Consider the following 14700-nt stretch of genomic DNA (forward strand, 5'->3'; position numbering starts at 1 on the left):
AGAGTCATGCCAGTCATATTATCTTCTGTCCCCTTGTTTACCTCCACACTGATTCATTGATAAGTGGGCATAAAAGGCTGTGCCTCCTGCCCTCCGCAAAGGACTGTAAGGTTGCAAAAACATTCATTGAAGAAAAGATACAATGCGAAAGTACCTCTGCTGAAACAAGCATTCCCCAGCACACCATCTTACACCACAGAGGATACATCTACATTTACTTTCTCTAACTTTAAGAGAATTTCCAATTTAAAAAACTCAGTTAACTGCAAAGTAGTTGTACAGCAGCCTGGGATATAAAACGGGACAGAATTATCCCATTGAAACTATCTTTTCCTTTATTGGCAAAAACTTCTTGTACTCCACAGAAGACTTACTTGCTGTTTAGAATAGCTAAAGAAAACAGTATATAAAACTGAACTCTGCCTAGGCTATTAACAGTCTCTTTATACAGGTACTAGTTGTTTTTCTTTAAAATTAGAATGTGACATGATAAGACTGTAACTGAGCAGAGATGATTTCTGTTTTTTCTCAAAATAGTATTATCATTTCAAATATTTTTAAACTAATATTACAATAATTATTTAAAATCACAGCAAACCAAACAAATCCAGAATTTGTATATATCTGAAAACAACTAAAAAAGATAGTTTAGCCATACCATCATATGTTGTGGTTAATATTAACTGTAAAAGATTCAGTAGTTGTTAGCAGGAATTAGGTAAGGAAATCCACATAACTAATCCTAAACCTGCTAGAAAACATTCTTTTAAGATAACGGATTTTCATTTAAGAAATTAGACAGAAGCAACACCAGCATTCTGAACCTACATTATTACATGTTCTGCATCGATTATTCAATAAAAAATAAATAAAATCCTCTAAAAAGGAAACATACTCTCTCCAAATTTATTCCTCTGTGAGGTTTAAGCCCCCAGCTACATACTTGTGTGAGAGGGAACTGGTGGCTCAAGTTGTGCGAGCTTCACTGAAGCAATCACCTACTATATACTTCAGCCCAGCGGCACTGACCCTGCAAATCATATCATAGCACCTTTCCAGGGGGTTAGTTTCCAAAGCTGTCATTGTCTTACTTCAACAACAACAACAACAAAAACCAAGAATATCTTTTAGTACCAGCTATAGTTTGGAAAGGTTAATACTTACATTTGAATTCTTCTACCAATTAAAAATTAACACCCATAATACTTTGTCCAGATTTACCACTTTCAGGAATTAGAAGCAATTAGCAAGTATATTCATCAATACAAAAATGGGATCAGCTATTAACCTCTAAGAGGACTCAAATACTATCATTTTACTTGGTACCTGATGGCACATGATGGTGCCAGTGGAACTAAATCAACTATTCTACCTCATTTCAAAAGATAAAATGCTTAGTGAGCAAACCTTTTAGTTCCTTTTTCACACATAGTAATAGTTGTGACACTGGCCATTTAATGAGGATTAGAGCCCAGTTTGGGTTATAGTCCTCAGCATAATTCTTTGTTGCCATCTTTCCCTGTCTTTTGATGGAGATTATATTTGCTATGGCTGACCTTAAAAATTTCTCACCTTGTCACATTTGGTTCCAGCTACTAAGCAGGACACTTCACCTCCAAGACTTTTGGCCGCAGTGATGGTATTTAAAGTAATGGGTGCTAGGGAATCATCTGCATGCTCAGCTATTACCAGGGTACTCTGAAATCGTAGCAACGAAGCCTAAAAAGAGAAAAGGGAAAAAAAAAGGAAAAGAATATCTTAGGTTTTTTTTAATCTTAGGTTTTTTCCTCTAATTGTTAAGCATGTGTGCTTTAAAGAAAACTATTCTGTACACAATACTCAATTCTATAAATTTATATATTAAAATAATAGCAAAAACCGAGCTATTTATGTCTATGATGATACTAATACTCTCACCTAATAAAAACTGAAAATGCAAATTAGCTATCTAGTGCTAAAAAATAATTTAATTATTCCACAACAACTTTCCCACTAATCTATATCTAATGAGAAACTGCTATATAGCTAAACTTAAAAGCCTTAGAGAGAACATATTAATTACCTAAATAGGAATTGGTCAAATTCTACTCCCAATAACATTCAGTTACATACTACACTCCTACTAAGGAGTACAGTATATCCAGAAGCAATGGGTCTGAAATAAATTACTGAAGTTGATTTCTATTGCTTCAGGCAAAATGCAATCAATACCAAAATAATTGATAATGAAAATCTGTTTTTAAAATATGACACTAAACAGCAATTTTGCTGGGGTTTTTCAACTGTTCAAATATACTACTAAATTAAAAAAAAAAAAAAGAAAGGAAACTTGCAGACAATCTCTTGGAGCCAACTAGTATCCAGCCCTATCTACTGCAGAGTACCAAGAGACCACCAATCATTCATGGTCATCAGGAATAATTTCAAACACCAGAAACACAAAGGATGAACAAGAAACGGTCCCTATGTTCAAAGATTCCACAGGAAATAAGACTTGGTCATAAACAGTTATAAGATAGAACAGTTTTTCAAATAGTGAAGAGATCCAAACTGTTGAAGGCTACAGATCATGAAGTACAGAGTCAAGTGGAGGAAAGGAAGGAAGTTTAGATGTTCCTGTCATGTGAAAAGATGAGAAATGGCACCACAGGCATGAGGAAAGAAGAAATTTTGGAATTACCCTTCTGGAAAATAAAAATGAGAAAAAGAGGCACTGTGGATCAAATGGCATGGTCGTGTGGCTTAATTCGGTATAATCTTAAACTCCAGAGTTGGAGTGAAGAGAGCACAGTATGAAATTTACCCAGAGCTAGAAACTTACAAGGAAGGGTATGAATGAAAGGAAGCCTAGTACAAGACAATGGTGCTGGTTATACAATTACTATACAGTTTTTATAAATTATGTTTTTTTTCAATTATAAATATCAACTGCTATATTTTAATATTCTTTACCTTTTTCTCTGCATAGTAAATGGGCATATCAGTTTAATAAGTCTCCGCAGACATTGGGGTTACTAGCAACTTTTTTATTATAAACAATGAGAAGGCCAGGCGCGGTGGCTCACACCTGTCATCCTAGCACTCTGGGAGGCCGAGGTGGGTGGATCGCTCGAGGTCAGGAGTTCGAGACCAGCCTGAGCAAGAGCAAGACCCCGTTTCTACTAAAAATAGAAAGAAATTATCTGGCCAACTAAAAATATAGATAGAAAAAATTAGCTGGGCATGGTGGCACATGCCTGTAGTCCCAGCTACTTGGGAGGCTGAGGCAGAAGGATTGCTTGAGCCCAGGAGTTTGAGGTTGTTGTGAGCTAGGCTGACGCCACGGTACTCACTCTAGCCCGGGCAACAGAGTGAGACTCTGTCTCAAAAAAAAAAAAAAAAAAACAAAAAACACCACACAACAACAATGAGAGATCATCCTTATAGCCACATCTTCACACTCACCCACAACAGATGAGAGGTCCTTCTGGTCTTCTGATTGGAACCTGGCCAGACTTTACTCAGGCTGCTCTCTTCCATAGGAAACAAAGCCAGAATCTATGCAACCCTCAACAAGATAGAAACCCTCCTTCCCCTAGACTATCTACCTCTACTTTATCCCCAACTTTCTAGCCAGCTCTCTAAACCCCCTCTACTCCCAAGGAACCCAATCCTACAGAGACTCCCAGGAGTAGGAACACCTCCAGACCCATACCACCTTGAGGGTGGGAGGAGGAAAAGGAGAACACCATCGTAGGATATGCCAGAGAAAGGAATCACTGCATTATGTAGCAATGGATGACATTTCTTGTCCTTTTCCTCCCTTTTTTTACTCAAAGGTAGCAAGGACAGGAGAGAAAATGAGACTTTTGTTGCTGCCAAATCATGTACCTATTTGTATAACTTTTTCTTCTTTACAAATAAAAATTTTCTCAAAAAAGGAGGTAAAGTTAAGGGTAGAAATCTTTATGCACATCTTAAGATTCTTTTCCCATGACAAAGTCCTAGAAGTAGAAGTGTTAGATCAAGAGACCAGGCATACTTTTAAGGACTCTAATAATGACTAACACACTGTTCTTCAGAAAAGTTGTAGCAATTTACAACAATTCACAATTCCTGGGGTAGAATGAAAGTTCTTAGAAAGCAAATATCACACCTATTCATTTTTGTATCCCCAGAATCTAACACAATGTTTCTTTTCTAATATATTTCACTATTAATAGAATTAATTACATGGTACTTTTTTCTTTTTTAATCAGAAGAGCACCATATCTTGTAAAGGACTTTGTAATTAAGACCCCATGGCATAATTTATGATTTAAATCACATTTCACAAGAATTGCCAGTAACAAACTATTTATTACCAATATATATCAGACACCATATTTTTGATTATGTTTCACAAATCATTTACCATAAAAATTATGAGATTCCCATCACCAGTTGAAGAATAAATCCAAGATTTGGTGGCAGAAGGCCCATATTTGCTGTAAATTACAGTTCTATCGAAAGATAAATTGAGTAGTTCTAAGGAACTGTCAAGCTTTTTAGAACTTCAGTGGGAGACTGTATATTCTTTTTAGAAGACTGCTTAAAATTAGATTTGTAAGAGTAAACAGCAAAAGAACATATTTAAGGACCCACTCAGATATCAATTTTTACTAAGCATTGTATACATCATAAAGGCACTCTATATTATTTTATTGACTCCTTTATAATTTTTAAAATAGTAAGCTCCCTTCTAACTCAGTGTTCTACCTTCCATTTCTCAGATACTACCTAGAGAGAAGCTAGAGCATTTAGGCATGGTTATGCAGCTTAATTCAGCACCAAAGGTTGTATGGAGCCTAGAGCAGAATAAATTAGTCTGTGACCTTTAAAATGTTATTCCTCAGTTTAGAGCCCAGTTTCTTCATTCGCAAATTGAGGGGGATGAACTAGATGGGAGGCTTTCAAATTATACTCCACAGAATGGTTGCAGGAGTCACCACACAGGATAAGGTGGGGACCAGCCCTGTAGGGCAGCTAGAATGCTCCCCCCCCCCACTGTACTAAGCAGTCTTATACATAGTATCTTATTTAAAACTCATAAAAATCCTACGATGAGGATACTATTACCCTGACTTTACAGATGAGGAAGAGCTCCGCGGCTACACAGGTACGGAGCAGAGCCAGGTTATTCTAAGTCCAGGTAGTCTGACTCCAGCATCTGAGTTCTTAATTACCAGCTCACATCAAAGCACCATCATTTTTAGCTATTTTATATATGGATCATTCCCGTAAGATTTCATTTGGCAAATACTCTCTTACTTTAAAAAAAAATAGCACTGGTCAAAAAGAAAAGAAAAATATGATTCAAAGGCCTCTTTTCCAGCTCTAAAAGTTTTGTAACCGTAAAATCCTATTTTAAGTAGAAGAGTGGTACAGAATATGACTAGAGAGTCAAAAAGTACATGTCTAGTACTGACAAGGTTTTAAAGGAAAAAATTTTGCATTTTATTACCTTATGACCCATTGCCTCTCTACACTTTAGGACCCTCTTTTAACAATAGTTATGGGAGGAAAAGGAGCCAAATTCTTCAACATTTAAACATAACTATTGAAATACTTAATACGGTAACTGCCCAGAAAGGAATCTTCTTCAAACATTGCTACTTAAATAAAAATTAATTAATGCAGGCCAGTGCCATGCATAAATTCTTGGTCACCAGCCTTACCTGAACCCTCAAAACTGCCTAGCAATGCTCCTATGGCTTCCTTGTTGGCACTGTCACTCTCCAATAGCAACCACTTCAAATATCCTCCCCTGACCTTTTTCAAACTGCCAACACATTCTGCCCCTCTCAGAAGACAGCCTCACTTCCTACTTCACAATGACAACTGAAGCCATCAGTGGGGACCTGCTTCCCCTTCCTGATATGCAACATAGAAATTCCTGTCTCTGCCCAATCACAATGGAAGCCAAAGCTGCTGTGGGCTCCTTCCTCCTGGGTCTGATCCCCTCACCTGGGCTCTAGATTCCACCCTCTCAAATCTACTCGTACACTCTTTCTGTAATCCCCACTCAGTAATGTCTCCAACCTCTCCCTGTCCCCTGGTTCCTTCTCCTTAATATTTAAACATGTTTGAAGTTCTCCCAATTTTCAACAATCCCCAAATTAAAAGCTACCTCACATTCCTCTCCAGCTACCACCTTCTCTAATTCCTCATCTCCCATTCATGCCTCAATTACTTGCATCTGGTTTCTGCCCTCACCAAAATTACCAACAGAACTATTCAGGCTTTACCTTATTGTTCTCTCAGGGATGTTTAAAATTATTGACTTTCCCTTCTGACTTCCACAGCTTAATTTACTCCATATATAAGAATCATGCACAAATTTTATTCATATACACACACACACACACACACACACACACACACCTGAAATATATTTTATATATTGTGTATATATATTCCAATACATATTTCTTTCTTCTAAGTGCTAGACTTATAATGAGGTTACATCTGCATATTTAAGTGTTTAACTTGCCTATCTCATCAAACACTTTCCAACTCAGCAAATTCAAACCTTAATCATCTTTCCCCTCTGTTCCTCCCATCCGTTCCCATACTGCTTTTCCTCTAGACGTCTTCAGGGGATGCACCACTCTCTACCAAGCTGCCCAGACCATGATCTGAGAGTCATCTCTGGGTTTTCTCTCAACCCCCAAATCCACCCAATCACTAAAGTCGTCACAATTCTTCCTTCTTTTTTTTTTTTTTTTTTTCCAGATCTCCCAGTATTTATTGCTTTCATCACTTAATTATACTGGCTTGTTAAATTATCTTCTCACACACCAGTGGCTTAATCCTCTTATTATACAGAAGGCTTCTTTTTTTTTTTTTCTTTTTTTTTTCTACAATCTTTTTTTTTTTTTTTTTTTTTTTACAGAATCAAAGAGTCTAACAGTATATCTTGTTAGATACAGTATGTCCTCATAATGTATACATTATTTCTTGTACAATGATATGAAATAATATGGGAAATATTCATGATAAATTATTAAGTGAATAGTGCAAGTTAAAAACAATAGTTTCATATTTTTTTCCCCACCCCCCCTTTCCCGAGTCAGCACCTTCAAGTGTTACCACTCCCCAAACGGTGCGCAATGCACTCATTGTGTAGGCATACCCCCATCCCCTCCCCCACCCCCCACCTCAGTCTGATGTCCAATTGGTGTCCTTTCCAGATTTGTATTTAGGTGATGATCAAGGAAACCAATTTTCTGGTGAGTACATGTGATGTTTGTTTTTCCATTCTTGGGATACTTCACTTAATATAATGGGTTCCAACTCTCTCCAGGAGAACCATAGAGATGTTGTATCTTCATCATTCCTTATAGCTGAGTAGTATTCCATGGTATACATATACCACAGTTTACTAATCCAATCATGTATTGATGGGCATTTGGGTTGTTTCCACATCTTTGCTATTGTGAATTGTGCTGCTATAAACATTTGGGTACACGTGCCTTTGTTACAGAATGACCTTTTTTCCTTTGGGTATATGCCCAGTAATGGGATTGCTGGGTCAAATGGCAGGTCTACTTGAATCTGTTTAAGATACCTCCATAATGCTTTCCACAGAGGTTGCACTAGTTTGCAGTCCCACCAGCAGTGTATTAGTGTTCCTGTCTCTCCACATCCACGCCAACATGTGTTGTTTTGGGTTTTTTTGATAAAGGCCATTCTCACTGGGGTTAAGTGATATCTCATTGTGGTTTTGATTTGCATTTCCCTGATGATTAGAGATGTTGAACACTTTTTCATATGTTTGTTAGCCATTTTTATATCTTCTTTTGAAAAATTTCTATTCATGTCCTTTGCCCACTTTTTGATAGGGTTGCTTGATTTTTTCTTGCTGATTTTCCTGAGTTCTAAATAGATTCTTGTTATCAGTCCTTTATCTGATGTGTAGTATGCAAAAATTTTTTCCCATTCTGTAGGTGGTCTGTTTATTCTCTGGACTGTTTCTTTGGCTGTGCAGAAGCTTTTTAATTTAATCATGTCCCATTCATTTATTTTTGTTGCTGCTGTGATTGCCTTGGGGGTCTTCTTCATAAATTCTTTGCCTAGGCCAATGTCTGTAAGAGTCTTTCCTACATTTTCTTCTAGAATTCTGATTGTATCACGCCTAAGGTTTAAGTCTGTTATCCACCGTGATTTGATTTTTGTGAGAGGTGAAAGCTGTGGGTCCTGTTTCAGTCTTCTACAAGTGGCTAACCAATTCTCCCAGCACCATTTGTTGAATAGGGATTCTTGTCCCCAGAGTATATTCTTTCCCGCTTTGTCAAAAATTAGGTGACTATATGAGGATGGTTCTATATTTGGATTTTCTGTTGTGTTCCACTGGTCTGTGTCCCTGCACTTGTGCCAATACCAGGCTGTTTTAAGAACCACGGCCTTGTAGTATAGTTTGAGGTCTGGCAAGTTAATACCTCCCATTTTGTTTTTGTTGCTTAAAATTGCTTTTGCTATACGGGGTCTTCTTTGATTCCATACAAAGTGTATAATTATTTTCTCTATGTCTGTAAAGAATGATGTTGGTAATTTAATAGGGATTGCATTGAATCTGTAGATCACTTTGGGTAGTATAGACATTTTAACAATGTTGATTCTTCCGATCCACGAGCATGGTATATTTTTCCATCTATTTGCAAGTTCTGCTATTTCTTTTCTCAGTGTTTCATAGTTTTCCTTATAGAGGTCCTTTACCTCTTTAGTTAGATATATACCTAGATATTTTATTTTCTTTGTTGCTATTTTGAAGGGTATTGAGTCTTTAATTTGGTTTTCCGATTGACTGTTATTGGCATATATAAATGCCTCTGATTTGTGTATATTAATTTTGTAGCCTGAGACTTTGCTGTATTCGTTAATCAATTCCAGGAGTCTCATGGTTGAATCCTGGGGGTTTTCCAGATATAACATCATATCATCAGCAAAAAGTGAGAGTTTGATCTCTTCCTTCCCTATTTGGACTCCCTTGATTCTGCTCTCTTGCCTGATAGCTCTCGCAAGGACTTCCAATACTATGGTGAAAAGTAATGGAGACAATGGACAGCCCTGTCTGGTTCCAGTTCTAAGTGGGAGTGCTTTCAGTTTTTCCCCATTCAGTATGATGTTGGCTGTGGGTTTGTCATATATGGCTTGTATCATTTTTAGGTAGGTTCCATCAATGCCTATTTTGTTAAGCGTTTTTATCATAAAAGGGTGTTGAATTTTGTCAAATGCTTTTTCTGCATCTAATGAGAGTATCATATGGTTTTTGTTTTTGCTTCTATTTATGTGGTGAATTACATTTATAGATTTACGTATGTTGAACCACCCCTGCATCTCGGGGATGAAGCCCACTTGGTCGTGGTGGATTACTTTTTTGATAAGTACTTGGATTCGATTTGCTAGTATTTTATTGAAAATTTTTGCATCTATATTCATGAGGGAAATTGGTCTGTAGTTCTCTATTTTTGTTGTGTCCTTTCCAGGTTTTGGTATTAATGTTATATTGGCTTGGTAGAACGTGTTGGGGAGAACTCCATCCTTCTCAATATTGGAGAATAGTTTATGTAGGATGGGCACCAGTTCTTCTTTGTATGTATGGTAAAATTCAGGTGTGAACCCATCTGGACCAGGGCTTTTCTTTTTGGGAAGGTTTTTTATTGCTGTTTCGATTTCAGTTCTTGATATTGGTCTGTTCAGGTACTCTATTTCTTCCTGGTTGAGCCTGGGAAGACTATGTGTTTCTAAAAATTTGTCCATTTCCTCCACGTTCTCCAGTTTGTGTGCATAAAGATTTTTGTAGAATTCATAGATGATATCTTGTATCTCTGTAGCATCGGTTGTGATTTCTCCTTTCATGTTCCTAATGGAGGTTATTAGAGATTTTACTTTTGTGCTCTTGGTTAGTCTAGCCAGAGGTGTGTCTATTTTGTTTATCTTTTCAAAGAACCAACTTTTTGTTTTATTAATTTCCCTTATAGTTTCTTTGTTGTCCTTTTCATTTAGTTCTGATTTGATCTTAGTAATTTCTCGCCTTCTGCTGGGTTTGGGATCGTTCTGTTCTTCTTTCTCCAGCTCTTTGAGTCTATTCGTTAGGTTGTCTATTTGCATGTTTTCTGTCTTTTTGATATAGGCATTTATGGATATGAATTTTCCTCTCAGGACTGCTTTAGCTGCATCCCATAGATTTTGATAAGTTGTATCTCCATTGTCATTTAATTCAAAGAAATTTTTGATTTCCATCTTGATTTCTTCTTTTATAGAATAATTATTCAGGAGAAGGTTATTTAGCTTCCATGACTTTGAGTAAGAGTGAGGGTTTCTGTTTGTGATCATTGTTACTTTTATTCCGCTGTGATCTGAGAAGATGCATGGTATAATTTCTATTTTTTTGAATTTTTGAAGACATGATTTATGTCCTAGGACATGGTCAATCTTAGAGAATGTCCCGTGAGCTGATGAGAAGAATGTATATTCTGTGGACTTTGGGTAGAATGTCCTATAGATGTCAGCCATGCCCATTTGTTCTAGCATTCTATTGAGGTCCATTATGTCTTTGTTTATTTTCTGTTTAGAGGATCTGTCCTGTACTGTCAGTGGGGTGTTAAAGTCTCCAGCTATTACAGTATTGTTATCTATCATTTGGTTCAGATCTAGTAGGGATTGCTTTATGAATCTAGGTGCACCTAGGTTGGGTGCATATATATTGAGTATAGTCATGGCTTCTTGATGAATTGTGCCTTTAATCAGTATGTAGTAGCCATCTTTGTCTTTTATTATTTTTGTTGGTTTGAAAGCTAAGTTATTGGAAATTAAGATTGCCACACTAGCTTTCTTTTGGTTACCATTTGCTTGAAATATCGATTTCCATCCTTTTATTTTCAGTCTAAATGCATCTTTGCAGGTTAGGTGAGTTTCTTGAAGACAGCAGATACTTGGATTGTATTTTTTTATCCATTGGGCCAGTCTATGTCTCTTGAGCGGGGAGTTCAAGCCATTCACATTTATTGAGAAAACTGATAGGTGAGACAGTTTTTTGTTCAGCTTGTTGGGTAGAACTTCATTGTGATGTTTTCTCTCCTGGGCCATTGTGGTATCTGGAATTTCATCTTTAGCTCTTGAGTAGTTTTACATTCGTGGATCTTTCTTGTGCTGATCCGTGTGTAATTCTCTTTTGACTACTTCTTGGAGGGCTGGTCTTGTCTTGGTGAATTCCCTCAACCTTTGTTTATCTGAGAATGTCTTGATTTCTCCTTCGTATAGAAAACTTAGCTTAGCTGGGTACAAGATTCTAGGCTGGGCATTATTCTGTTTCAGAAGCGTGAAAATGGGGCCCCAACCTCTTCTTGCTTGTAAGGTTTCAGCTGAGAAATCTGGCGTAATTCTGATGGGTTTTCCTTTGTAAGTTACTTGTTTCTTTCTCCTTACAGCTCGGAGAAGTGAGTCTTTAGTGGATATTTTGGTCAGCCTGATGACTATGTGGCGTGGTGTTTTCCTATTTGCTATGAATCTCCCAGGGGTCCTTTGAGCTTCTTGAATCTGTATGTCTAGAGTATTGGCAAGGCCTGGAAAATTTTCCTCGATTATGTCTTCAAATAGCTTGTCCAACCCTTGCTTGTTATCTTCCTCACCCTCAGGAATGCCAATAACTCTCAAATTAGGTTTCTTCACATAATCCCACATTTCTTGAAGACTCAGATCATTTCTCTTACTTTTTCGATCTATCTCTGTGACTGACTTATTTAGTTGGAAGGAGTTATCTTCAATTTCTGAGATTCTTTCCTCTGTTTGATCTACCCTGCTCTTGAGACTTTCCACAGTGTTTTGTAGCTCTCTGAGTGAATTCTTTACTTCTAGGAGTTCAGTTTGGTTTTTCTTCAATATTTCAATTTCTTTAGTGAATTTTTCCTCCAAATCCTGTATTTTTTTTGTGTTTTCCTTGTGTTGTTTATCCATTGATTCTTGTATATTATTCAGCTTGTTTATAATCCATAATTGGAATTCTTCCTGTGACATATTGGTGTTTTGAGTCTGGTTTGTGTCAAATGGTTGGGAGCTGGTATTTCTCTTTGGGGATGAGCTTTCCATTTGATTCTTTTTGCTCTCCGTGTTTTTTCGCTGGGCCCTTCCCATCTAGATTTGTCGTTGGATCTTTACTTATAGGTTTAGTCTGGTTAACAGGACTCTTTGTGCTCTATTCTTAGGCTGTGAAACAGTCTAGGTATGTTGCTTCTTTTGGCAAGAGGGGGAGACTGTTGTGTATTGTTCAGAGATTTTTCTGTTTCCGTTGGGGGACTACTTCCGATGGGTCCAATCCTAGAGGATTGGAGTGATCCAGGACCGCTTTGGTGAGTTAGGACACTGTGTTGTGGTCTTTCAGAAGGCAGGCAGGGTCCACACTAATAGTAGACCAAAATTCTCTTTGTTTGTTTGTTTCCCTTTGGTTCTTCCTCTATAGGGGAGGTTTCTGACTCTATCTGCCAGCAAGATACTAGCTATGGGGAGAGGACGGTGACTTTGCTTGCTCAGCGCCCCAGTTGCTGTAGCTCCCACGGGCAAAAGTCTGTCTTGGCCCAATGTCCCCAGGGATCAGGTTCCACACTCTCGCTTCTGGAGAAGTATTCAGTGTTTACACTTGGGCAGGGATCCTATATAAGGTCCGTGGACCAGGGGAGAGGGCCGTCCAGGGAGCCTCTTGGTACCCTATTGCTCCGCAGTGACTTGGCTGTGGGCCCTAGAGTGGCAATTGCGTGCCCGCAGATCTCCGGCCCTGGGGGTGACTACTCAGGATCCGGTATGTACCAGAGCCAGTGACCTGGCCGGTTCCGAAGCTCACCGTGGGTCCCCAGTTAGAAGGCGAAAAGAGAGGAGAAAGAGAAGAGAAAAAAAAAAAGAAAAAAGAAAAAAGAAAAGGAAAGAAAGAAAAGAAAGAGGAGAAAACGAAAGAGAAAAGAAAAAAAAAGAAGAAAAAGAAAGAAAGAAAAAAAAAAAAGGAAAAAAAAAAAAAGAAAAGAAAAGAAACGCAAAAAGCCAAACCAAAAAACACCAAAAACGCCAACAAAAATGAACAAAAACAAACTACATAGCACTTCACCACACCGCAAGGCAGAAAGATACACAAATCTGAAGTATATAATTCAGCGACTCAATGTTTTTTTGTTTGTTTGTTTGTTTTACGCCTTAGCACAGCTCCGCCCCTTCACGCCTGCCCGGCTGGGTCCCGGGCGGTTTCGCAGTGGATTTCAAGATGACGTCTGCGCGCCCGCACAGCTCCGAGGGTGGTGGGGATCCAACCTCCGCGCTCAAAAAGGCGCGGCAGCCAGAGGCCCAGAGGGCAAAGGTGCCCGCTGAGGCTGTCCGCCGCCGGAAAAAAAAAGAAAAAGGAAAGAAAAAAAAGAAAAAACCCAAAAAAAAACAAAAACAAACACAAACACAAACAAACAAAACCCAGAAGAAATTTACCAAGAATAAAATATACAGTTCAGCGAGCCTATTCTTCTTGTTCGTGTTGTTTTTTTTTTTTTTTTTTGCCTTAGCGCAGCTCTGCCCCTTCACCCCAAGCGCGGCCCCGGCATATCCCGCACTCCTGGCGTTGGTTCAGAGACCAGCGGAGGGCGCCGGGCAAAGAGAGCCGCTCAGCACTTTATGGCTCCCGAACGGTTTCGCCCTCGCTTTCAAGATGGCGCCTGCAGAGCTCCGGGGCTGGAGGAGACCGGCTCCTCGGCAGGCAGAGACCACCACTGCCTGGGGGCTGGCGAGCAAGGACGCGCACCAAGGGGTCACCGGCTGGAGAACCGCCGAAAAAGGCAGCACGGGCAGAAAGAGCCGCTGGGCACTTTTTGGCTCCCGAGCGGTTTTGCCTTCGCTTTCAAGATGGCGCCTGCCGAGCTCCGGGGCTGGAGGGGACCGGCTCCCCGGCAGGCAGAGACCGCCACTGCCCAGGGGCTGGCCAGCAAGGACGCGCACCGGGGGTGACCGGCTGGAGAACTGCCGAAAAAGGTAGCACGGACAGAAAGAGCCGCTGGGCACTTTTTGGCTCCCGAGCCGTTTCGCTCTCGCTTTCAAGATGGCGCCTGCCGAGCTCCGGGGCTGGAGGGGACCGGCTCCCAGGCAGGCAGAGACCGCCACTGCCCAGGGGCTGGCCAGCAAGGACACGCACCGGGGGTGACCGGCTGGAGAACTGCCGAAAAAGGCAGCACGGGGTACGACGCTATTTGCTGTCCGGGAGTCTTTTGTGTTTTTCCGCCCTGGGGCAGATCCGTCCCTTCTCGCCAAGCGCTGTCTCAGCTGAGATCCCCCAGGTTCTAAGGTAATTTCTCAAAAAAAGCCTCCTGTCTGCAATGCGCCACGTATCCCTCAGTGATTCTGTGCTGGCCTGGGTCAGGGCTCTGTTCAATTGGGAGCGGAGGGCTAGCCGCTTTCCCGAGAGGCTGCACCCGCCCCGGCTGGGGGCGGGTGTATCCGACCCGCGCTCCGCTGGCTAGTGTCTGTCCCGCGTTCCCAATTTTCGTTCACCTCAGACCTCACTCGCTCTGTTTGTCCCACGCTGATTCTCCGTGGATTCACACCGCTGTTCCTGTGTGGGAGCGGTCTTCTAGCGTTGTGGCAGGTCCGGATCGATGCCTTCCTTCCCGGGAGCGCAGATTCAGGCCGTCACCACCACTCCGCCATCTTTTTTGA

The 14700-nt window shown here is 40.0% G+C and overlaps 1 protein-coding gene across 1 annotated transcript in view; it reads right to left on the reverse strand.

Annotated features, from left to right (window-relative positions):
• ETFA (electron transfer flavoprotein subunit alpha) overlaps positions 1–14700 on the reverse strand; it is a 76643-nt gene that overhangs the window by 53752 nt on the left and 8191 nt on the right. The window contains exon 2 of the mRNA XM_069457022.1: positions 1573–1719. Coding sequence (XP_069313123.1) covers positions 1573–1719 — 147 coding nt within the window. The remainder of the gene's footprint in view (positions 1–1572; positions 1720–14700) is intronic.

This window comes from Eulemur rufifrons, chromosome 2 (assembly GCF_041146395.1).
Source record: "Eulemur rufifrons isolate Redbay chromosome 2, OSU_ERuf_1, whole genome shotgun sequence".
Classification (NCBI taxonomy): Eukaryota; Metazoa; Chordata; class Mammalia; order Primates; family Lemuridae; genus Eulemur; species Eulemur rufifrons.